The sequence below is a fragment of the Miniopterus schreibersii genome, assembly GCF_964146895.1.
Source record: "Miniopterus schreibersii genome assembly, chromosome: 1".
Lineage (NCBI taxonomy): Eukaryota > Metazoa > Chordata > Mammalia > Chiroptera > Miniopteridae > Miniopterus > Miniopterus schreibersii.
In genome coordinates this window covers 80,014,876-80,039,406 of record NC_138101.1, presented here as the reverse complement: position 1 = coordinate 80,039,406, position 24,531 = coordinate 80,014,876, and the positions used below count along the sequence as shown (strand labels likewise).

The window sequence follows — 24,531 nt, the reverse complement described above, 5'->3', positions numbered from 1 at the left end:
AGCTGGGAAGGAAGGCAGCAGTTTCTCGGTTCTTAAAAGCCTCTTCCAAGAGTTCCCAGCCACAGCAGAATCAGTTGCAGTTTCCCTTAGTGACAGAGATGGGTTGTGGAGGTGGGACATCTGTCTCTGGTTGGTCCCCGCGCTCCTTCTCTGGACCCTCTTAGCTGGTGCCTGAGTCTGAGGACCGAGTTCAAGGACAGCCAATAAAAAGGTCTTCTCCTGTGTCCAAGGAGGACTCTAAGTCAGTGGAAATAGGAATGCGGCTTGATGTGAAATGATGTTGATAATGACCACGAAAGGGAATTGTGTGTTGCTGTGCACTTTAGGTGGCGCCATATCGAACATGTATGCCATGCTGATCGCACGCTTCAAGATGTTCCCAGAAGTCAAGGAGAAAGGAATGGCTGCTGTTCCCAGGCTCATTGCCTTCACGTCTGAGCATGTACGTGTTTCTCTTCTTCCCAAGTTTAAGGTTGTATTTCATAAAGCCCGGGTTTAAGGAATGATGTTTGGAAATGCTTTATCCTAGGAGGTTCTCTTTCCAGAAGATGCTTTTTGGAAAAGAATGAGGGGCAGAGAACAGCTGAGTGGTACAATGGGTTGAATTTCTCTTGGAAATTTAGGAAAATTCTTAAAGAGAAAGCAGGATGTTTTTACCCGCAGTTCCTACACTTCACTTTTTAGTAGTAATGTTGTGTGTTGGGGAAGAGCGAAAGCAGAGTGATTATGAACTCATTTGGACTATTGACACTACTGTGCCTACATAACTCAAAACTCCAAAGTACCCAGTTGATACAGTCTTTGTGTTTAAAAATTCTGATCAGATATTCTAGCCTCATGGTGTCTTGAACCATGTAATGTTAACCTTTGGCAGACTTAACCACTGTAGAGAAATGGCATAGTGATCTGTCATATCTGATCTCCGGGCCAGATGTGTCTCAGCCAGTCACGGGCTCCTATGTACCACCAGACTGCTGGCCAGCCAGGATGCTGGGGGCTCTTGTCTCCCTTCTTGAATTCCAGGGCATAGTGTTTCAAATTCCTTCTTTGGCCTTCAAAGAGCTAAGGCCACCGAGGCACTGAAACAATGGCCCATCCTGTTCACTTAAATTGCACTAACAGCTCTGCGAGGCTGCCAGCTTCCTCTCACATCCAAGGTGAGCTCAAAGCCACACTGCAGCTGTGTGAGCAGCATCCCCATACAGAGCTCTCCTACCACACGGGCCTGCAGTGAACGAGAGACTGTTCTTAGGGTGTTATGTAAGCATCACCTGCTGTGTCATTCCTAAGATGGCTCCTTCACAGCCTTGCCTCAAAGTAGCGTAGGGTTTGGAAAACAGCTGCCTAAAAGATGAAGAAGCCCTTTGATGGTGGGGAAAATAGGAAATGGGGAGGGAAGAGAGGGGTCTATAGGGAGACTAGAAGCTCCTGAAAGAGATATCAGTCAGGAGAAGCAGGGAATTATGGTGGGCCTCAGATCTACTACGGAACTTTTCTTTTTATGTTTTAAGGGGTGTGTGTGTGTGTGTGTGTGTTACAAGGAAACTAAGGGCAAGTACAGGTTGGAAGCCAGTAAGTACAATTCATAACCACAGCAGTAACCATGGGATAAAAACAACTAAAGATTTATGTTAACAAATTATCTTTAGCATGTTGTTTTTAGTCGTGTTGACCATAAACGTAGTGGCTTAAAACAACGTGACTTCATTATCTTACAGTTCTGGAGGTCAGCACCAAACATGGGTGAGGCAGGGCGGGGTTCCTTCTGGAGACAGTAGGGGAGAAACCTTTTCCTTGCCCTTCCAGCTTCCAGATGCCACCTGCCTTCCTTGGGTCATAGCCCCTTCCTCCATCTTCAAAGCATGGAGTGTCTTCAGATCTCTCTCTCTCTCTCTCTCTGACCTCTGTTCCCGTCACCATATCTCCTTCTCTGGCTCTGACTCTCCCATCCCCTCTTTCCCTTGTAAGGACCTTTGTGATTACTTGGGTCTACCAGGTAACCTAGGATAACCCCCATCTCAGCACCCTTAATTTAATCACATTTGTAAGATCCCTTTTGCTATGTGAGGTAACATATTCCCAGGTTTCAGGGATTAGGATATGGACATCTTTGGGGAGGAAAGCGTTATTCACTTTACTAGGCCTAGTACACCCGTCATCAACTAATTTTCACTTCTCAGCTTCTCCAAGAGTAGAAAAACATGATGCATTTTTTTTCTAATTTCTGTTTCCCGACAGTGGATTTGGACCCCTACATAGTTAAATGTTATTATATTCTCAGTCTCAAAACTTCCAGATGTTCTTATATTGGGTATCTTTTTCTTTTGGCTTCTGTGCTGATTACATGACCTGAAATGAGGTTGGTCAACCAGCAAGCTGCCCTGTGCTCTCTGGTTTCTGCATGAGTTTCTTGGGCTCAAGCTTCACGCAAATTGACTTAACCTTGCCCGGATAGCTCAGGTCATGTGGCCTGCGAATGATTTTGCTATGCCTTATTTTCGTGATGTTGCAAACTTTGTTTATAAGGCAAAGAAAGGTAATTCAGTTATACAACAACCATGTGATTCTCCCTCCTCTTTCTTGGATCTGTATCCACACACATAATTATGAAACAACACTTGAATTGTAAACCTGCCCTAAAATACCAACTGGTTCTAAATACAGGTTTATTTTTGGCAAACAAACTGTATTTCTAAGGTATATATAACATGTTATATTTGGTAACTCTTTTACTGTTTTCAACACAGTTCTAATATACATTAGCTCATTTGATTCTCAGGACAATCTTGTGGGACAGGCAGAACAGAGAATATTTTAAAAATGAAGAGGCTGCAGTTAGCTGTGTAGACAGAGCCAGGATTAAATGGGTTTCCTGACTCCCAGACCAGTGAGGTCCCTGCCTTGACTACCAATATAGAAACCAGATTAAAAGATTCAACAACAAAGTTTTGTACATCACAGTTCATCAACTGATTTAACATTTTCTACCTTCCTAAATCAAATTTCCACCAAGAACTTTTTCTTAATGTAAAGGTGATGCTAAATTGTTACCTACCCCAAAGAAAAAAACCTCATTATCCCATAAGGCTGGGTTGGAGGGGGTTTTCAGAGGTTATTGGAAGCACTCCTGTGTCTCTCTGAACACTTGATCCAAATCATTCTGGACAGGTGGGTCCTTAAAAATAAGTCCTGCCCTTGAAGCTCCAGGTTAAGAAGTAACTTGATCCTCAGGCCTGGATCCTTTGGGGCTCATACCTCAGCACCATTCCATTCCATTTGTCATTTAGTGTAGCTCCTTCCAGCTTCAGGCCAAGCCATATATTCCCCTAGTCCTTCCAGATTTTGCAATCCCTATGTCTCCACCAGCCCCAGAAACGTATCTCCACAGGCTGAAGAAAGAAAATTACCAAGTCACATCTCAAATGCCTTTTCTCTAGACCAAACAATTTCCATATTTGCATGGAGCTTCCTTTCCTGAATCACTTGACCTGCAGGGAGAAGGGGTGGTGGAGGAGCTTCTGTGTGGACGCAGTGAGGAGACAGAGCAGCTGCTCCACATGTTTTCTCTCTTCCTGCTCTTTGAGAGTCTCCAAGGCCCACGACTTTTGGGGAATCAAATGAAAGAGGCATAAAACACTTACATCAGTGCCTAGAGCATAGGAAATCTATGTAAATATGAGGTAACTTAAAACAAAACAAAACAAACAAACAAAAAATCACCCTTTGCTTTCTAGATGAAGAAACCAAGTCTCAGAGGTAGAAGATACTTTGCCCAAGGTTTCGTGGCCATTCACTGGCTGAATCAGGTCTAGAGCCTGTTTCCCAATAGTCTCAGCACTGCTCTTTCAACTGCTGGACCAGAGGAGCTGAACAGCACTCTCTAGCTAGCCACTCTACACTCACTTGTAGCACCTTTTCTCAAATCCTAACCACCTCCCACCCTTCATTGGCTGTTCTAGTGCTAATATAATTTCCTGATCTATTGAACCTGGTCCAGTTCTGTCCTTTCAAGTGGCATTGAGAAACTTTGTCGTCTTCCAGCAGCCAATGAAACCAGAAACTTCACACATTTAGGAAAGGAAAGGTCATCCTTTATTTTCAAAATGGCCCATCTCTCTTTCTCCCTCTCTCTCTTTCTCTCAATCCTTTGAAAGTCCCAACCATGAGCTTAATTCCAAATTCCCTTTATTTCCTCATGTGACACAAGATCTTCCAGAAATAGCTTCAATGAAATGGCATAATTGCATCCAGGTAAAATGTTCATAATCATAACAGACACTGGATCTTTCAGGCCAGTCACCACAACTAACTTACTCAGCTCTTCACAAGCCAGACCCAGCTCATGTCCACGTCACCCGGAGCCAGTCACCAATGTTCTGCCGAGGCCTCTCATGGCTTCAGCCCACTTCTTTGGGGAAGTGATTTTCATAGTTGCTTTGGAAGGATGTTTTTCACATAACACTATTTGAAAGGGTTTCAACTGCAAAAATAGGTCTCTTTGATGAAAAACACACACAAACTAATGGCAACCCAGGCAGCTTGGAAAAAGGCAGCTCCCGTGTACTGATTCCCATTAGACAGAAACAGCCTGACAGAGCTTTCAGTAAGTGAATCATGAGTCAGATTCAGCTCACCTTTAGCACCCCCTGCTCTGCTTTCTTTTCACTTCAGGGCCCTCATCACCCTTGTGTTTTCTCCTTTATCCAATCCCATCAAAACCTACTCTCAAGAGACAACCTGAGAGCCATGGAAATAACTGTCGAACCTAAGTGTTGCCTCTCCTGGGGGTATTTGCATTGCAACAGGAGACAAAGGAATGAGACAACAAGGCATAAGTCCAACCACTGGCCAGTGAGACATTTTCTTTATTCCTTTGCTCAGTGATGTTGTGTACCAAGCATTGCCTCGGACACAAGGGAGACAGCAGTGAACAGAACAGACCCAGTGCTTGCTTTTAAGGAGCACACATTATACTGGAGAAGGGAAGAATAAGGAGGGGACCATCCCCTTTCCCAGTGCCCCTGAGATCACATTCCACATGGGTGACTAACTCTCCTGTCCTGGATGCTAGGTCAGGAATAACTGGATAGACTTATTTTTCTCCAGTTTAGTGGATAAAGCCCTTAAGGTTTGGAAGTGACCAGAAATGATGACAGGCCCTGCTCTGCCACCTCCAAGGACATGACCTCAGATTAGCTACTTTATTTCTTCCTTGTCTCTAAAATGGGAATTATGATACCCAGCTCACATAGTTTTTGAGAAGATGAAGTGAGATAATACATGTCAAGGCGTCGAGCACAGTGCTTGGCCTTTGGTAAGTACTCCACAAATGGCTGTTAACATTGCCATTATAACCAGCCCCCTTCTGGTGTCCCACATGGGAAAGAGTTGAGCCCATCCAGGAGGCAAGATAGAAGCAGCGTGAAGAGCAGTGACATGTCTGGGGACGCATCTAGGGGCAAGTTATTGCCTTACGATGGATATGGCCCCTCTCCCAAAATACCAGAACAATATTCAAGGATTCATAGTTTAAGAGAGTTTTAAAACTCTATTGTTACTTGTATGATTTTGATATTTCCCTACATACTCTACATGGCATATGCCTAGTATAAGACAAAGCGAATTGACATTAATTTTGTCTGAGGATTTCCAAATTCTGCTCTTGGGAGACTTAAGGGTGGTTTCTCGGTAGGCAGGAGGGCAGGAGAGTAAGAAGGGGCATGGCTGCGGATGCCAGGTGATCCGCAGACACTTTGCATCCCGCGGCTACCCTCGTCACACCAACTCTACTGAGAGAGGAATTCCTCACTGCAGCTGAGTAAATGGTGGCTCAGAGTGAGAAAGTAACTTGCCTAAATAAAGCCAGGCATCCAACTCAGGTCATTTTGTCTCAAATGACCTCTTTCCATATACATTTTCATTTCACTCTTCTCAGGATCCTAAAATCATGGAAATAATTGCTTTCCATTGAGTTATCTCTATGACATGCTCTGTTCATGTTTGACACCAAATATCCTTGGATCTTTTTTCATGTCAGCTTAAGCCTGGGACACTCCAGGACCTTGTAACACGTACTTTGGTCACAAGCTCACAGTGGGATGACTTTATAGAGCTGAGTGTGACTAATAAGGTAGCAGCGTCACAGAAATGCCTTGTGTGCACATCCATATCACTCTGACTCACAAAGTGTCTCTAAGAACACGGCTGGGTAATCCCCTCCTCTCCAAGTCATCATAATTAGAAACTGATGAGGTGGTCTCACAGAGTACAAGCTTCTTTGTAAACCAGATGCTTTAGAAAGCAGAAAGCTCTTAGGTCATTTGATGAACAGAAGCAGGAACAAAGGCTACTAGTCTCTCTGACAAATGGAGCTATCATTTCCCTCAAATCTCAGAATGTATGAGAGGTAAACTAATGGGTGTGTGGGAGGGGTGCCGAGAAGCTGGTGGACAAGGGAAGACTGTTGATCCTGCAATCTTGGAGGGGAGGAAGGGGGTCCAAGACAGGGGACGAGTCAAAGTAGTAGATTCCAGTTCATTCATAGTTTGAGCTTCAATATTTATTTGTTGGGAAACCTGGATGTGTTATGATGCGTAATCCATTCAGCTGTGCTCAGTGTTCCTCCACATATGCTCCACCCACAAAGGGGGAGAGTGTTGGCATAAAAGGACAATTAACAAACCTTAGAGCTTTTCATAGAATGCCAGAAGAGTTAAGAGCTGAGATTTCCAACCAAGTGTGTCCTTTCTCTTTTCTTTATTTGAGGTCTCTGGTTGCTTCTTTCTTCCCCCAAGCAGCTGGTGTGTTTAGAAGGCCCTACACCTACTTCCTGCTTGAGAAAGACCCCACCTTAGGTTTTCTGGGGTGGGTCTCAAGAAGACCTCTGGACTTGCTTTAGAATGGGCTTTAGATTAGAGGCATTGGGGTTCACTTGACCTACCATCATCTGACTCCGATCACCAATACTACCCCTCAACATTGGGACTTGTGGTCAGAGATTTATGGAAGTAAATAGTGGATATTTCCCTGGATTTGTTCTCTGAGTGTATCGTCCAGTTCAACAAATATTAATTAACTGTATGCTACAATAGAGTTTTGCTCTCACGCAGCCTATGTTCTGTTGGGGTACAGAGGGTAGGTAAAGTAATAAATATTTAATGTCACATGGTGACAAGAGAATGGAGTGGTAGTGGGCTATTCTACAAGATGGTCATAAAAGGTCTCTGTAGAAGTGATACATAGCAGAGACCTACATCTATCTGAGGGAGGATTTTTCAAGAAATGGAATAGCAACTACAAAGGTCCAGAGGCAAGAGCAAGTTTAGCAAGCTCACAGAAGACCAAGAAAGCCAGTACCACCAGGTAGAGAGAGAGAGAGGAGGGGAGGTAGGACACAAAGTGAGGAGGGGGTGGGAGTAAAGGTAACTAGGTACTGAGGGCTGTCTTAATCATCTTTGTGTTCCCTGAGTCTAAAAGATTTCCCTGAAGCCCTGTGGTCCACTGGGCTGTTAATCTGAGCCTCAGTTAAATATCTGGATGTGACTAGCAATGGCTTGAAAGAATTAATGCAACTTTCCAAACTGCTTATCTAAATTGTAAAGAAGAAGAGAAACCAGCGTGTCAAGAGACTGAAGTGGTTTGTTTCAGAACTTTCTACCATTCCCCTTACACTCCCACCATCCCTAAGACAGGTAAGATTTACTGTCCCCATTAAAGAAGGAAGGAGCTGATTTGCACCTTCCAGTCCCCGGGCTGGATGAAATGGCGGAGCTCATGCCTATGGGCTCTCATTCTCACGCCTTCTCACTTTGGACAGTATCATCCCACCCAAGCCCAGAGAAACACCTGCTTACTTTTTACTTCATAATTATAAAATCCCATACTTATTTGCACATGTTTTAAATGTCAACTGAATCATATAGCCTGTATCTACTTATATTTTTTAAAAGATAGAGAAATTAATTTTTATTTAGTACAAATTTAAAACCATATGAGTTTTAACATCTACTATCCTTGAATTGAAATATGATTTAGTTCTAAATAAGCACTGGATTCTATCAGGGGGCCTATTGTTATTTTTCCAAAATCAGGGTTGGGGAGGCAAAAGGGGCATTCACTCATTAGCTCATTCCCCAGCTATTCTATTGATGAACTGATTATTACAACAGTCTTGATTTAAGGGACACATCTGAATCCTTATAGCTTCCCAATTTTGTTTATTGTTTTGCTTTCTGAATCCACCCAGAACAGTCAGTCTATTCCTCTATTCCTGCCTTGGCACAGCCCTCCAGATACAAAGGCCACCCATGCCACCTCTCCCTCTTTTCTTCTGCTCATGACCAAGTGTTCTCTGCTGCTGTGCTCTGGTTCATCAACAAGTGGTTCCATGAGACATGGCGCTAAGGATTAAAAATGATTCTCCGCCAGCACAGAGAGATGGGCCATTTAAGCTGGCTTCACTGTTTCTTCCTCATTAGACAGTGTCTTTTTTCTCTCTCTCTCAAGTTCCTTCCTCTTTATGGATCCCTTGCTATTTGTGGACAACATTTAGCTATTTCCCTGCTCCCTTTCCTGAAAATATAAACAGTGTTCGGCATCTAATTTTCTTTTTCATGCCTCATATCACCTTTGTTCCCCATCTTTAAGCTTTCTATTTGGGCATGTGTTTGTCTTTAAGTGTGTGGCATTTGGTACAGTGATCAATTATCCTGGTTAATTGCTCCTCATTTGAGAATCTCTATTCTTTCTCATTAAAAACCAGATGAGAGGACCTCCTCTCATTGACCAGGTGCACCAGATCTCTTACTTATCCCCAATTTGCCATTTGGCAGTTTAGTGCTTACAAGCTCATTCACTGAGGGGCCTAATTTGAGTAGCTTGTGCTTGCTCAGTGGGGCAGCTGTTTCCTCTGTTCTGTGCCCTCCTGGCAGGGAGACAGCACTGTTTTTTCATTTTCTCGGGTGGCCCAGGGATCTGCTAAATAAGCAGGAGAGAGCACTATTTTTTTAGTGGGGGAGACATGCATCTTTACAAACCCAATTAGGCTTTCTCTCCTAGTTCCCAGGTATCTTGGTAACAAATGTCCACTTTGTCTTTCTGAGGTTGTAAAATGAGGCTAATGGCCCTTTCTCATTACTTCTCAGCTACACTAGGCTTTTTAACACCTCTGTTCAGTGCCTCGTTTACTGGTTTACATTATTTGCTGCTGTTTTAAATGTGACTTCCTCTTTCTTATGAGACACACCTCCTAAAAGTATGTAGCAGCTCCTGTGCTGCATATTTAAGAATTCAGATAAGTCAAAAGTGGGCATTTGACGAGAGAGTACACTCAGGAACCATAACTTAAAATTCCAGTCAGCAGCCCTTTGGAGACGTAAATTGAGGCAGCTTAATGATCTGTAGTTAATAGTGAGAGGCTGCTGAGCAGATGCAGGACAGCTGGGCTTAGGTTAGCCTTTCTCAGCTTTCCAAATTGCAGGGTGATACAGCCATTGAGATTCAGATTCCTACCCGGAATCAATAGCCAAGAGCACGAAGATGTGGCGGTGCCTTGGCAGTGTGGCCTTTTCCACAGTGTTCTGCCCAAGCCAGGATCCGATGCCTCCCTCCTGAGCCCACCCAAGGCTGGGCAGTCACCTGTACAACAAACAGCCCCTCCAACAAGTCTGGGACAAAAAGTACTGAATTTAAAGCCAGTCTCTCCTCTTACTTGAGTGAACACAATTTCACTGAACTCGAGAGAAACAGTGTAATCTCTTGGTAGCAAAATACACGTTTGGGAGCCATATATCCACAGCTGCTGGAGGCAGTTGATTGTTTTTACTCCTGGTATATAAAACCGCCTTGGATTACTGTGTGTTGGGATAGCAGGTCCTTTTACAATTTCCAGGATCTTATTATTTTCACTTAAAAGTCCAAATGAATTCAACAACAGCAAACAAGCTAGCAAAGAAACAAAAAAGCTATTCAAAAATGGGCAAAGGACTTGTATAGACACTTCTCCAAAGAACATGTACAAATGGCCAATAAGCACATGAAAGTATGCTCAATGTCACTAATCATCGGAGAAATGCAAAGCAAATCCATAATGAGGTATCGCTCTACACCCATTAGAATGACTATTCCCAAAAACAGAAAATAGCTGTTGACATGATGTAGAGAAACTGCAACCATTGGGCAGTACAGATGGGAATGGAAAATGGTGAAGCTGCTGTGGAAAGCAGTATGACAATTCCTCAAAAACAGAATTACTGCCCAGCTGGAGTGGCTCAGTGGTTGAGCATCGACCCATGAACCAAGAGATCGTGGTTAGATTCTCAGTCAGGGCACATGCCCGGGTTGCCATCCCAGTAGCGGGCATGAGGGAGGCAGCCAATCAATGATTCTCTCTCATCACTGTTGGTTCTGTCTCTCTCCCTCTCTCCCTTTCTCTCTGAAATCAATAAAAACATATTTTAAAAAATAGAATTACCATATGATTCAGCAATTCACTTCTGAGTATACCCAAAAAGAATTAAAAGTAGGGCTCAAAGAGATATTCATACACCCATGCTCATAGTACCGTTATCCCCATGGCCGAAAGGTAGTAGCCACCCAAGGGTTCATTGCTAGATAAATGGAAAAACAAAATGTGGTGTGTACATCCAGTGACTGGGATTCAGCGTTGAAAATGAAGGAAATTCTGCCATAAGCTACAACATGGATGAACCTTGAGGACATTATGCTCAGTCAAATAAGCCCACAAAAGGACAAATCGTGTATGGTTCCACTTATATGAGGTTCCTAGAATAGCCAGATTCATAGAGATGGTGGGTAGAATGGTGGTCACCAAGGGCTGTGGAAAGGGAGGAATGAGGAGCTGTTGTTTCATGGGTACAGGGTTTCAGTTTTGCAAGATGAAAAGGGCTCTAGCAATGGATGGTAGTAATGGTTGCACAACAGTATTAATGTCCTTAAGGCCACTGAATTGTGCATTTAAAAATGGTTAAGATGGTAAATGTTATGCTATGTATACTCCGCCACAATGGTTTTTTAAAGCCCAAGTGAAAGATGCCTTCTTCTCTTAGCAATCCAGGCTTTGGAGGGACAGATTAGAAACAGGAGAAGAGAAAAAACAAAGCTAAGGGAGTGGATCTTGACTTTACATGCAACTAATTACGGATTCACTTTTCTTACAGAGTCATTTTTCTCTCAAGAAGGGAGCCGCAGCCTTGGGTATTGGAACAGACAGCGTGATTCTGATTAAATGTGATGAGAGGTGAGCATGAATATGCAGCCCTTGTTGGTTAGCAATTTGCAGATTCCACACATGTACCTTTTAGTCTGAAAATAGGTGATGATTGTGGGGCAGCAAGCCTGCCTCCATCCTGGCCACTGCCATTCACTTTCTTTTTCACCTGGGCTCTTGCTTGGAGTCACGGGACGGTGTCCCTCGATGCCATGGAGCCTTCCATGGCCCTTGACTGAATCAGAACTTTCGTTAAATCTATCAAAATATTCTGCACCAGGATGGTGCACAGGGACATTCATCAGTTGGGCACTTTAGCAACACCAGCAGCTTGATCACTGATTTACGGGGATGTCATCATTCTAGGCACCGTGGATGGTGTGAACTTGATGGAGCAGTTACAGTGGGGGAGGCATTTAGTGAGTAAGGAGTAAATAATGCCCCAGCAACTCATCAGCTTTGTGCTGGAACCAAAGAAGAATCCCTGTTTTAATTGACACCCATACCTTCATAGGGGGAGATTTAATAGCACTTTCAGGATATTCATGTAAATTATCACTGGCCTGTAAGCTTGGAACCTATAAAAAATGAAATGCATTGAGTAAGAAATTTCACTAAATTAAAAGGAAGCCACTCAATTAACCACGTATTTATTCATATGAATTTATTGGACAGACATTTATGATTGCCCACCAGACCACTGAGCTCTCAGAAAAGATAAGGTATAATCCCAGTGCCCTGACAGCATGTGATCCAGGTGGAGAGAGGGAGTAGCATCAGAAAAGACATTTATATGATTGGCTTGTGTGGCCCGGAGGACATATTCTATACATTGGTAAGGCTTGGAAGGCTTCATGCAGCAGGAAGGGCTTGAGCTGGGTTATTAAAATTGGAGATGAGCCCAGCTGGACATGGCTCAGCGGATGAGCACTGACCTAGGATCCAGGAGATCGCAGTTCAATTCCCAGTCAGGGCACGTGCCCAGGTTGCGGGCTTGATCCCCAGTCGGCAGCCTGCAGGAGGCAGCCGATCAATAACTCTCTCATCGTTGATGTTTCTATCTCTCTCTCTCCCTCTCCTTTCCTCTCTCTAAAATCAATAAACATATATAAAAATGATAGTAATAATAATAATAAAATTGGAGATGAATTGGATGGATGGAGGGAAAGGGTAGGAGCAATTGCAGAAGATTGAACACTGTCAGCAAAGCCACAGAAGTAGCAATGAGCTTGTGGGGCTTGAAGAGAAGGGGACAGCCATGACAGATATGTTTGGCCATGTGGGATTCTGAAAGCTCAAAAAAACAAATTAATTAATAACCATATATTCCTCTGGAAGATACAATTACAAGAAATTGCCGCTTTTTTTGTTCATACCTTGATATATTTTCTGAATTTGTTTGTTTGCAAGGAACACACATTACTTTTACATGAGGGGGAAAAAGGTGATGTTTTATTTTTCCTTTTTGGGGAGAAAGAAAACTAAATAGCATTTGAGCTTAATGGATCTGGAGACCAGGTAACTTGCAAGCATTTTTATCTGTGAAGGGCATGAATGGAACACCCTTCAGAGGCCAGGAAGAGGAGAGACTGGTCAGTGATTCTAGCAGTAAGGTGGGCATGAAATTACAGATGATTAGAGTGAGGAGAACACACTTTGTAAAAGGAACCGCCTTATATTTTTAAGGCTGCCAGTGTTCCTCACTATCGGGTACTTAAGAATTAAGACTTGAGGAGAAAACTGGCACAGACACAAAATTTGCTAACTGGGGATAAAGGTTTAAATAACAAATAATTTTCTTAATCTGTAACCAAACAGTTATGGTTGGTTTAAGTAATGAGCCTAAAATTCAGGGAAGAGTTGTCTGACAGGCCCTGTTTTCCCAATCTAGTCCATTTTCCTTCTCAGCTGAATTGGCAGGTATTCTCGAGTTGAATCCCAGGGAGAGGGTAGATGACCTGGGAGAACAGAGGGGGCTCTGGACTCTACTCCTATGGCACCAGTGTTGCTGCTTCTACTCCTGTGACAATCAGGCTGTGACCATGGAAATGGCCTTGGGATGAGGCCACCAAGCCTCATGCCAGGCAGGTATTCCCGAGAGCAAAAGGCCGGCCTGAGGACATCTGCCTGTCTGGAGGCAGCATCATGCTCCAGAGGGAAGCGGAGGCCTGGAAGACAGAGGAGAAAGAAGGAAAAGCAAAGTGCTGCAGGGAAAGGAGCCAGAGGCAGGGCTGCAGCTCAGAGGCCCAAAGGTGTCTTCGTTCCCTACCAGCAGGGCCAGGGGGCTTTGTGGGATGGGGAGGGGAGGAGAGAGCAACCCAGGAGAAAGAAGAGAGAGAAAAGGAAAGAGAAAAACACAAGAAATAAAAGGTGGGAGAAATGAGATTAGGAGAAAAATCTTGTGGTGGATGCATGAAACTAAGCGGGGGGAGGGGGAGGTAGAGGGAAATGGGAGTGGGAGCAGGGAACATTTTTACCATTTCAAAAGCAGTATGTGCTTGCTTTTTAAAAAGTAGAAAACAACAGGGGAAAAAATCATAATGCTACCACCTAAAGATCATCACTAATACTACATTGATGTCTAAACCTTTGACTCTCTTCTTAAGCATAGAGGTTTATTCTTTTTCTCTCTCCCCTTTGAATAATATTCATGCTTGGGATCGTGTTTCGTTTTCTAACTAGATGTGATAACATAAATGTTTTTCTACATTATTAAAAACACAACACACTTAACTGCACAACTTTGGAGGTGTGTGTGACTGTCGGAAAACATGATAGTACTTTGAAGGGCTGGCTCTGGAGCTTAGATAAATCTCAGCTCCGGCACTAGCTGGGACAGATGCCTCTGGGTGCCTGTTTCCTTATCTAAAAACAGGAAAAAGTAATGGCACCTGCTTCATAGGGTTGTTGTGCAGATTAAATGCATTGACAAATGTAAAATGCTAAAATTATAGCTAGAACAGAGAGATCACAAAATATCAGTCCCCTACTCTTTATTTCCCTATTTCTCCTGTTGCTGTTATAAACAACCTTTACATCCGTCGGTGAACATTCTTATGTGCCCAGGGCTTTTCCATCTACGGTTATTTCTTTGTATAATTGCCAACCCAAACTATATGAACAGTCTTAATTAAAGTGATGCATCAGGCCAAATTGCCTTTCAAAAGGTTTCATGAATTTACTCCTAGCAGTATTGTCTGAGAACATTTTGGAAAAGAAAATTAAAGCTATGTTGGTAGCTACAGGTAATCTTTAATTCTAATAATTCACACCATCTGTATAGCATGAGTTTAAGATTGAGAGCCTGGACTAAGTGCAATTGAAGTGTTTGGGGTCAGGAGTCAGGAGGAGGCCTTGAAGAGTCACCTGCAGCCACGATTCCCGTCAGAATCTGTTCCCACACTCTGGACAGACATTTTGTCTTCATTATCAAGTCCCCATAAAAGTCAGGTATATAGTTCAGAAAATCACTTGAGACTGACAAAGTGCATACCTACATTCTTGTTTCTCCTCGTGTGCTTTGCAAAGTTCATCCAGACTTTGCAAAACATGAACCTGGACCTGCTCTCTGAGGCTTTCCCTTCTTCCAGTTACTCTTTCCGACTCTGCAAATTAGCCTATCAGTGACTGGGGTGACAGGTTTTATCTTGTTCTGCAGACAGTTGACTTTGTAAGAAGCTCACAGTTGAAGGCAAATACACCAGTGAAAAAGGAGAATAGTCTGTGACCTTCTAACAACAGGATCATAGCCACATGTGGAAGAAGATCCCGAGAGATACTGCCCCTTAATTAACAATTATAGAGACTCAGTTTGGTGGCCAGTTCAAAGTGAAACATGGCTCTCAGTTAAACATGATTCCCAGAAATGTAGAGTAAATCATTCATTTGGAATAGTTTCTCTCGGTTGAAAATTAAAAAGCATTTTAATTTTGTTATATATACTCTAACAAGTAAAATAAGATAGGGTAATGGAAAAACCTCAGTTCACCATGCTTTGCATTTTAATGGAAGTGTCATAACTAAAAAGGGTATTGTATTTTGGAAAAATTAATTATTAAGTTCAAAAGAGGAAAATGTGTTAAATGAATCCTTAATTTCCTAAGTTTTAATTTAAGAGTTCCCTTTCCTTACCAGCAAAAAGTTGAATATTCCCAGTGATGGGATTAATGAACTTTTATTCAAGTGTCATTGGGTCTTATAATTGCAAAATTTGAATTAGTGGAATCTAAAGTAACGATGCATTGATGTGTCTAAGGACAGAGAAGAAAAGTCTGAGTTAGTATCTAGAAGAAAATAAATATTTGTGGAAGAAAACTGAAAGATATTTCAGAATTGGATTAGTCCACTGGCCAAAAAGGTATTTCCCAGAGGTTCAGACAGGGGATGAGAAGAGAAAACTTCCATTCTATGGATGATAATTTGAAAGAATAGGACGCTCCCATATGATGGAAGTGAGAGCCCTGTGAGCTACTTCTTTGGGCTGTAGACAGTGGCGTTGGTTGGAAGCACAGTGGTAGACAAGGTGGACATAGTCACAGACGCTGCAAAACTTAGTCTGGTGTGCAGAAGGCAGACTTTGAAGCAATCAGAGGCCGTGGCATACGCCGAGCCATGGATGTGGGAGAAGTTGGCTTAGGGCGTGCCATGGGGCGAAATGGTCAGAATGTCCTTGTCCTGAAGAATCTTGTAAGCCATGTTAAGCACTTTGAACTCTAGGCTGAAGACATGGAACATCGCTGAAGGATTTTGAGCAACGGAGTGACTTCATATTTTTATTTAGAAAGATCATTTTAAATGCAGATTGATGTGTGGGTTAGATGTTGGAAGTCGGTGGCTGTGGTAGTGAGATGAATAGAAGGTGATGCATGGTGGCTGACATGCTGTAAAGCAGTGGAGATGGCGTGATGGAATTAATAGGAATGATTAACTGATTGGCGTGCAGGTCAAGAGAGGAGTCAGAATGAATGCCAGGCTTCTGCTTGCCAGCTAAGCCCATATGATGCTATTCTCTGTTATAAGGAACCTTGGCTGAAGTGAAAAGTTCAGATTTGGAGATGTTGAGTTTGCAAAGCTCATGAGACATCCAAGTGAGGGTGTCAGGTAGACAATTGGAAATATGAAGATACACAATGGAAGCCATGTAGAGTGGGCCTCGGAAGGAACTCTGAGGAGTATCTATGTTTCAGACACAAGGAGAGTCAGAGGAACCTGCAACAGAGATTGAGAAAGAGCAGCCAGAGTTGTCAGAGAAGAATCTGGAACTGAGGCCATGAGAGTGTTTCTAAAAGGAGTGGTTGGTTAATAGTATCAAATGCTACCAATTGATAGAATGAGGGTCCGCAACTCACTGTCGCTTTGATTGTAAGGAAGTGGCTGGTGGGTTAGGCAGAAAGCAGCTTGAATGGAGGGGTGAAGGCCGAGGCAGTTTGCAGTGAGTCGAAGGATGAAGGAAAGGGAGAGCAAATACAGAGGCTGAGCACGAAGGGAAGCCATGGGCAGAAGGTGGGGAGAGGTTGATCCAGGATGGGTTTTGGTCTTGTTGTAAGGAGAGGCCTTAAGGCATATTTAACTGAGACGAAGGACCTGCTAGAGAGGAAATGTGAATTACATGAAAAAAGATGAGATAAAATAGAGGTTTCACTCCCCTTGTGAGCTCCTTTTTCTTTTGCTAAAATTGTGTAGGATCTTTCTCTGAGGAGCTCACAAGAACTCCGAAGTTATTTCACATTATAAAATGGGAAGGAAACAAATTAGGAGAAAACAGGGAAAGGTTTAGGGAGGACTACAGCAGGGGAGGGGCAAAGCCCTGGGCTCACACTGTGTTGACAAGCTGCTAATGGATTTCAGTTCAGAAACCCTTAGAGTTGGAAAAGTTCTTGAACATTGATTCATCCAGCCTTTTAAAAAATTTTTATTTTGTATTTTTGTAAATAATTTCAAACTTAAAGAAACATTGCCTGACTAGTAACAAAAACTCCCATATTCCCTACCCCCAAATTCAGCAGTTGTTAACTTTCTGACACATTCGCTTTGTCCTTCTCTTTCTCTCCATCTAGTTCAATATTGCACATTGGATGTAATGAATATTACAATATTACATGCGTAAATTATATGTATATTATAGATATCATTTTTTCTGAACCATTCAAGAATTCCTTGCAGACATCATGCCCCTTGACCCCTTAATACTTCAGTGTATATTTCCGGAGAACAAGGATACTCACATAATCACAGTACCTGAGCAAAATCAGGAAATTTGATATTGACACAAGGCTGTTATTTAATCCATACTCTTTATTCAAATTTCATTAATTATCCCAATAATGTTCCCAGTCCAGGATGGCACATTGCATTTAGTTGTCATGTCTCTTGTGCCTCCTTTAATCAGGAGCATTTCCTGAGCCTTCCTTTGTCTTTCATGACATTGATATTTTTGAGGAGTAGTGACCATTTATTTTGTAGAATATTTCTTAATTTGGGTTTGTCTGGTTTTTACTCATGATTAGATTCAGGTGATGCATTGGGGGCGGGAATCCCAGGGAGGGGATGCTTGTCTTTCTCAAGTGCTCCTCATCAGGAGGTTTGTCACATCATCAGTAATGTCAGCTTTGACCGTTTGCTTAAGGTGGTGTCTGCCAAGCTTCTCCACTGAAAAATGACTATTCTCTCCTTTGTAGTTAATAAGTATCTCGCAGGGGATACTTTCAGACTATAAATATTCTGATCTTCCTGAAACACTCACTGACTAGTTTAGCATCCATTCATGATTCTTTTTTGTGGTTGTTGTTAATCCTTAACGGAGGGTATTTTTTCCATTGATTTTTAGAGAGAGTGGAAGGGGTAGGGAGAGAGAGAAACATCGATGAGGGCTTGGGGATCAAATCTGCAACTCAGGTATGTGCCCTTGACTGGGAATTGAACCTGTGGCCCTTCAGTGCAAGGGCCGACACTCCAACCATTGAGCCACACCGGCCAGAGCTTCATTGATGATTCTTACCTGAATTATTATTATGATGTTTGCAAAAGAGTGATTGTCTAACTCCACCATTCCTTCTACATTTATTATTAGTTCCTTTCATTCTCTCTTTGTCTCTCTCTCCCTCTCTCTCCCCCTCTGTTTTTTATTATCGGTATGGACTCATAGGTACTTGTAGAAATTATCTCTGGCATTCTCTCCAATTATCTCTCCCCTCTCTTGCGTTTTTCAGTCTCTACTCCTCCCTTCAGAGTTTCCTTTAAATTATCACGCCCGCTCGGGAGTGGCTCAGCGGTTGACCGTCGACCTGTGATCCAGGCAATCGGGGTTCAATTCCCGGTCAGGGCACATGCCCAGTTTTGGGCTTGATCAATGACTCTCTCATCATTTCTCTCATCATATCTCTCTCTCCCTCTCCTTTCCTCTCTCTGAAATCAATAAAGATATATTTTTAAAAAATAAAAATAAAAATAAATAAATTATCTAAGTTACCAGTCAATTGCTGTAAAACCTTACAGAAAGTAAATCTGACCAAGACACATGATTCCCTGTTGGCGTAGGAGTAAAGGAGTCATTGACTTTCCTAGCTTACATGCGACACAAGGGTTCTGTTAGCTATTTTGATTAATACTTTCTTACCATTAACTACTTATGCTTTTGTATACATTTTAGTTTTTTCTTTTAACATATCACTTAGCTTTATAAATTACAGCTAGTGTGCATTTCCTGTGCTTGTTAAGCACCTCACTTTATTATACAATTGATATAAACATTTGAAAGTATAAATAATCGGGGGTCATTATGCTTTTTTATAAAATTAGCTGAATTGTGGTCAGTGTCTAAAGGCAGTTAGGGAAGCTAGTTAACTCTTTCAGGCCCTTGGGGAGCTGTTGAGTGCACGGTAATGGTAAACCTGGCAGAGACACTGAATCAGTTGTTACCGAGCAGGGCTGTAGTAAGCCCTAGAAGTGTCGTTGTTCCTGTGGGTTGAGATGCATAGAGCTCAGAGGTGCTCGTGGTATATGTGCCTCATCACTCCCTGTATGGGGAAGGATTATACAGTAATAATAGCTAACACTTATTTAGTTCATTATGTGTCAAGCACTTTACAAAATCGATCTAATTAATGTATTTCATTGGAAACACACAAATAGTATATTTCCTCACATTTACCTGTTGTTGACATAGTTTGTGAAATGTTGCTACATACACAGCAGCCCTACAGTATGGTAAATTCTTTCTCCATTTGACTCATAACCCTGCAGAAGTGTGACATGTCCAAGGTCACATAGCTGGCAAGTGAAGAATCAGGGCTTGCACTCAGACGAGATCTCCTAGTGTTCAACAGTTAATGGTCCCTTCTTTTTTGTTTCCATTTTTTTATTATGCTAAAATACATATAACAAAATCTACCACCTTAACCATTTTTTAGTGTATAGTTTAGTGATATGCGGTACATTTAGATTGTTGTCCAGCCATCATAACTATCCATCTTCAAAACTCTTTTCACCTTGGAAGACTGAAACTCTATACCCATTAAACAACAACTCATTTCCCCTTCCCCCCAGCCCCATGTGACCACACTCTACCTTCTGTCCCTAGGAATTTACTCTAGGCACCTCATTTTTTTGGTCTTTTTATGATTGACTTATTTCATTTGGCCTACTGTCCTCAAGGTTCATCCATGTTGTAGTATATGTCAGAATTTCCTTTTACCCTAAGGCTGAATAATATTCCTTAAACAATAATATTTAAGGCTGAATAGTATAGACCACTTGGGTTGCTTCTACATTTTAGCTACTGTGAATAATGCTGCTATGAACATGGGTGTATAAATATCACTTTGAGCCCTGCTTTTAATTTTTGGGTATATACCCAGAAGTGGAATTGCTGAAAGTTGCATTCATTTGATTTTTAACTTTTTGAGGAACTGATGTATTGTTTTCAATAGTGGCTGTAACTATTTTACATTTCCACCAACAGTGCACAATGGTTCCAATTTCTTCACATCCTTGCCAACAGTTATTTTGTTTTGTTTGTTTTTATAGTAGCCATTCTAATGGTGTGAGGTGATACTTCATTGTGGTTTTGATTCTCATTTCCCTGATGATTAGTGATGTTGAGTACCTTTTCGTATACATGTTAGTCATGTGTATGTCTTCTTTGGAAAATTGCTTATTCAAATCCTATGCCGATTTTTAATTAGGTTATTTTGTTTTGACTGTTGAGTTGTAACGAGTTCCTTATATATTTCAGAGATTAAATTATCATCAGATATATGGTTTATAAGTATTTTCTCTCATTCCATAGGTTGCCTTTTCATTTTGCTGATTGATTGTTTTGCTGTGCAGAAGCTCTTTAGTTTGATGTAGTCCCACTTGTTTATTTTGACGTTGTTGCCTTTGCACTGATGTTGCACCCACAAAAATCCATCACCAACACCAATTGTAAAGAGCTTGCCCCCTAGACTAAAACAAATGCCTCTATGTTTTCTTCTGGGAGTTTGATGGTTTCAGGTTTTACATTCCAGTCTTTAAGTTATTTTGTGTTAATTTTTGTTTATGGTGTAAGATCGTGGTCCAGTTTCACTCTTCTTCATGTGGCTGTCCAGTTTTCCCAACACCATTTATTGAAAAAACTATCCTTTCCCCATTGTGTATTCTTGGCAACTTTGTCAAAGATTAGTTGACTGTACATACATGGATTTATTTCTGGACTCTCTGTTCTGTTCAATAGGTTTATGTGTCTGTTTAAATAGTACCATACTGTTTTGATTCCTATATCTTGATACATGGTTTGAAATCAGGAAGTACAATGCCTCGAGCTTTGTTACTCTTTATCAAGATTGCTTTGGCTACTTGGGTTCTTTTGTGGTTCCATACAAATTTTGCGTTATTTTTTTTATTGCTGTGGAAAATACCATTGGAATTTTGATAAGGATTGCGTTGAATCTGTAGATTGCTTTGAGTAGGTAGTATGGACATTTTAACAATATTAAATCATTCAGTCCATGAACATGGGAAATCTTTACACTTATTTGTGTCTTCTTTCATTGGTATCTTGTAGGTTTCAGTATACAGATCTTTCACCTCCTTGCTTAAATTTGCTCCTAACTATTTTATTCTCTTTGATGCTATTGTAAATGGGATTGATTTCTGGATCTTGATTTTGTATTCTACAACTGTATTGAATTTGTTTATTAGTTCTAACAGTTTTTTGTTAGAGTCTTGGGGGTTTTCTAGGTTGTGTCATCTGCAACCATAGACAATTTAGCCTTCTTTTCTAATTTGGATGTCATTTTTTTTCTTTTCCTTGTCTAAATGCTCTGATTAGAAGTGGTGAGAGTAGACACTTTTGCCTTGTTCTTGATGTTAGAGAAAAAGGTTTTATTTCACTATTGAGTATGATGTTAGTTGTGGGCTTGTCATGCATGGCCTTTATTATGCTGAGGTATGTTCCCTCTATACCCAGTTTGTTGAGACTTTTTTAAACTCTTGCATCCCAGGGATAAGTCCCACATGATCATGGTGTATGATCCTTTTATGTACTGTTGAATTCAATTTGCTAGTATTTTATTGAGGATTTGTGTTCATCGGGGATATTGGTCTGTAATTTTATTTTCTTGAAGTGTTTGTATCTGGCTTTGGTATGAGGATAATAATGGCCTCATAAAATGAGTCAGGAATTGTTCCTTCCTTTTCAATTTTTTGAAAGAATTTGAGAAGTATTGGCCTTTATTCTTTAAATGTTTGGTAGAATTTACTTATTTCTGAAGCCATCTGGCCCTGGGCTTTTCTTTGTTGAAAGTTGTTGATTACTACTTAAATCTCTTACTCATTATTGGTTTGTTCAGAAATCCTGTATCTTCATGATTCATTCTCAGTAGGTTATAGGTTTCTAGGAATTATCTATTTTCTATGGTATCCAATTTGTCAGTATATAATTTTTCATTACTCTTTGTGTTTCTGTAGTATGAGTTGTAATGCTTTCATTTATTTATTTGAATCCTTTTTTTTTTCTTGGTGAGTTTAGCTAAAAGTTTGTCAAATTTGTTTATTTTCTCAAAAAACGAACTCTTGCCCTGGCAGGTGCGATTGGAGCATTGGCCCACACCCAAGGGTCACAGGTTCGATTTCCAGTCAAGGGTACATACCTGAGTTGCAGGTTTGATCTGGCCCTGGTCAGGGCATGTACAGGAGGCAACCGATAAATGTGTCTCTTTCACATCAAAGTTTCTCTCCCTCCCTCTCTCTCTTCCACTCTCTAAAAATCAATGAAAACACATCCTCTGGTGAGGATTAACAACAACAAAAAACCCTTAGTCTTATTCAACTTTTCTATTGTCTCTCTAGTCTCTCATTTATTTCCACTCAGTTCTTTACTATTTTCTTCCTTATGCTAATTTTTGGCTTTGTTTGTTCTTCTTTTTCTAGTTCCTTGAGATATAAAGTTAGATTGTTTATTTGAGATCTTTTTTTTCCTTGATGTAGGCATTTATCACTATAAACGTCACTTTTAGAACTGCTTTGCTGCATACCATACATTTTAGCATGTTGTGTTTCCATTTTCACTTCCTGAAGACACATTTGATTTTGATTTTGATTTCTTCTTTGACCCATTGGTTGTTAAGGAATGTTTTGTTCAATTTCCATCCATTTATGATTTTCCCAACTTTTTTCCTGTTATTGATTTCATACTGTTGTGGCCAGAAAAAACACTTGACATGATTTCAGTCTTCTTAAATTTGTTAAGACTTGTTTGTGGCCTAACATATGCTCTATTCTGGAAAATGTCCATTGCACTTGAGAAGAATATGTATTCTACTGCTGTTGGAGAGGATGTTCTATATGTGCCTCTCAGATTCATGCAGCCATTTTTTAATTAGATTGTTTTTTTGTTCTTGAGTTTAAGGAGTTTTCTATATACTCTGGGTATTAATCCTTTATCATATATATATGATTTACAAATATTCTCCCCATTTTGTAGGTTGCCTTTTTACTCTGTTTGCAATGTCTTTTGATATACAAAAGTCTTTAATTTTCATGAGGTTCAATTTGTACATTTTTTTTCTTTTGTTGCTTGTGCCTTTGGTGTCATATCCATGAAAAGATTCCTTGCAAAATTCAATGTCATGAAGCTTTAGTCATATGCTTTCTTCTAAGAGTTCTTTTTTAATTAAAATTTTTTCAATTTACATTCAGTATTATTTTGTATTGGTTTCAGGTATCTTCTAAGAGTTTTATAGTTGTATCTCTTACATTCATGTCTCTGATTCATTTAGAGTTAATTTTTTTACATGATCTTAGGTAAGGGATATTACCTCCTTTTTTAAAAAAGGAAAAGAACATTATTTTTTCTTATTTCAGAAGTAGCACATATTCATTGTAGAAAAATAAGAAAATAGAAGAACCTAGAGAAAATCTGTTACAATACTTTGATGCATATAATTCCATATATATATATATACTTAAATAAATATATATTACGAATTAGAAATTTATTGTTTACATAATTAAAATATTATGGGCAACTTTCATGTCATTAGAAATTCTCCAGTATAATCCTTAATTATATTTAATAATCTATTGCTTAGTATTTATTATTGTTACTTATTGTTAAGTAATTTCACAAACCTCCTGTTGTTAGATATGTAATTTACTTTAAATTTGCACTATTTAAAAAAATGCTAATATTATAAGCATCATTGTGGTTAAATATTTGCTTACATTCTTATATTATTTTCCTAGGATAAGTTCCTAGAAATAGAATTTCTGAGCCCAGGACTGTGCCCATTTTAAGAGTTCTGATTCTTGTTGGTACATTGCCCTTCAGAAAAGAACTTACTAATTTACATTCGCCCCTAGTAGTATACAGGGGTGATTGCTCAGCTTGTCCTCACTAAACCTAGGAATTAAAACCTTAGAGACCTGTATGAATTTGGTGCATGGAAACTCTTTTATTATTGATGCTCTCATTTGCACTTTTGATAATTAGCAAAGTCAAACATTTTATGCTTATCAGTTATTTATAATTGAAAAAAGAAAATCCAAGCCCTCTTTTGTCATGTGTGCTATAAATGCTTTCCAAAGTGTATCATTTGCTTTTTAATTTCATTTGTGGTATTTATAAAAATACTCCATTTTTTGGTAGTTAGAGTTATCATTAATTATCCATTTTTCCATTTTTAGTGCCTTCTATAAAAAGTATTTTCCATTCTTAGTTCATGTTAACATTCATCTTTTTTCCCCTAGAACCTTATTATAAAATTTATCTTTATTGTTGAAAATATTACAGATATCCCCGTTTTCCCCCATTGACCCCTTCTACC

General features: G+C 40.5%; 1 protein-coding gene across 2 annotated transcripts in view; it reads left to right on the top strand.

Annotated features, from left to right (window-relative positions):
- Positions 1-24,531, top strand: part of GAD2 (glutamate decarboxylase 2) — a 76,702-nt gene that overhangs the window by 12,451 nt on the left and 39,720 nt on the right. For both annotated transcript variants that reach the window (XM_081136371.1, XM_081136370.1), the window contains exons 7-8: positions 327-442; positions 11,178-11,257. In XM_081136371.1, coding sequence (XP_080992497.1) covers positions 327-442; positions 11,178-11,257 — 196 coding nt within the window. The remainder of the gene's footprint in view (positions 1-326; positions 443-11,177; positions 11,258-24,531) is intronic.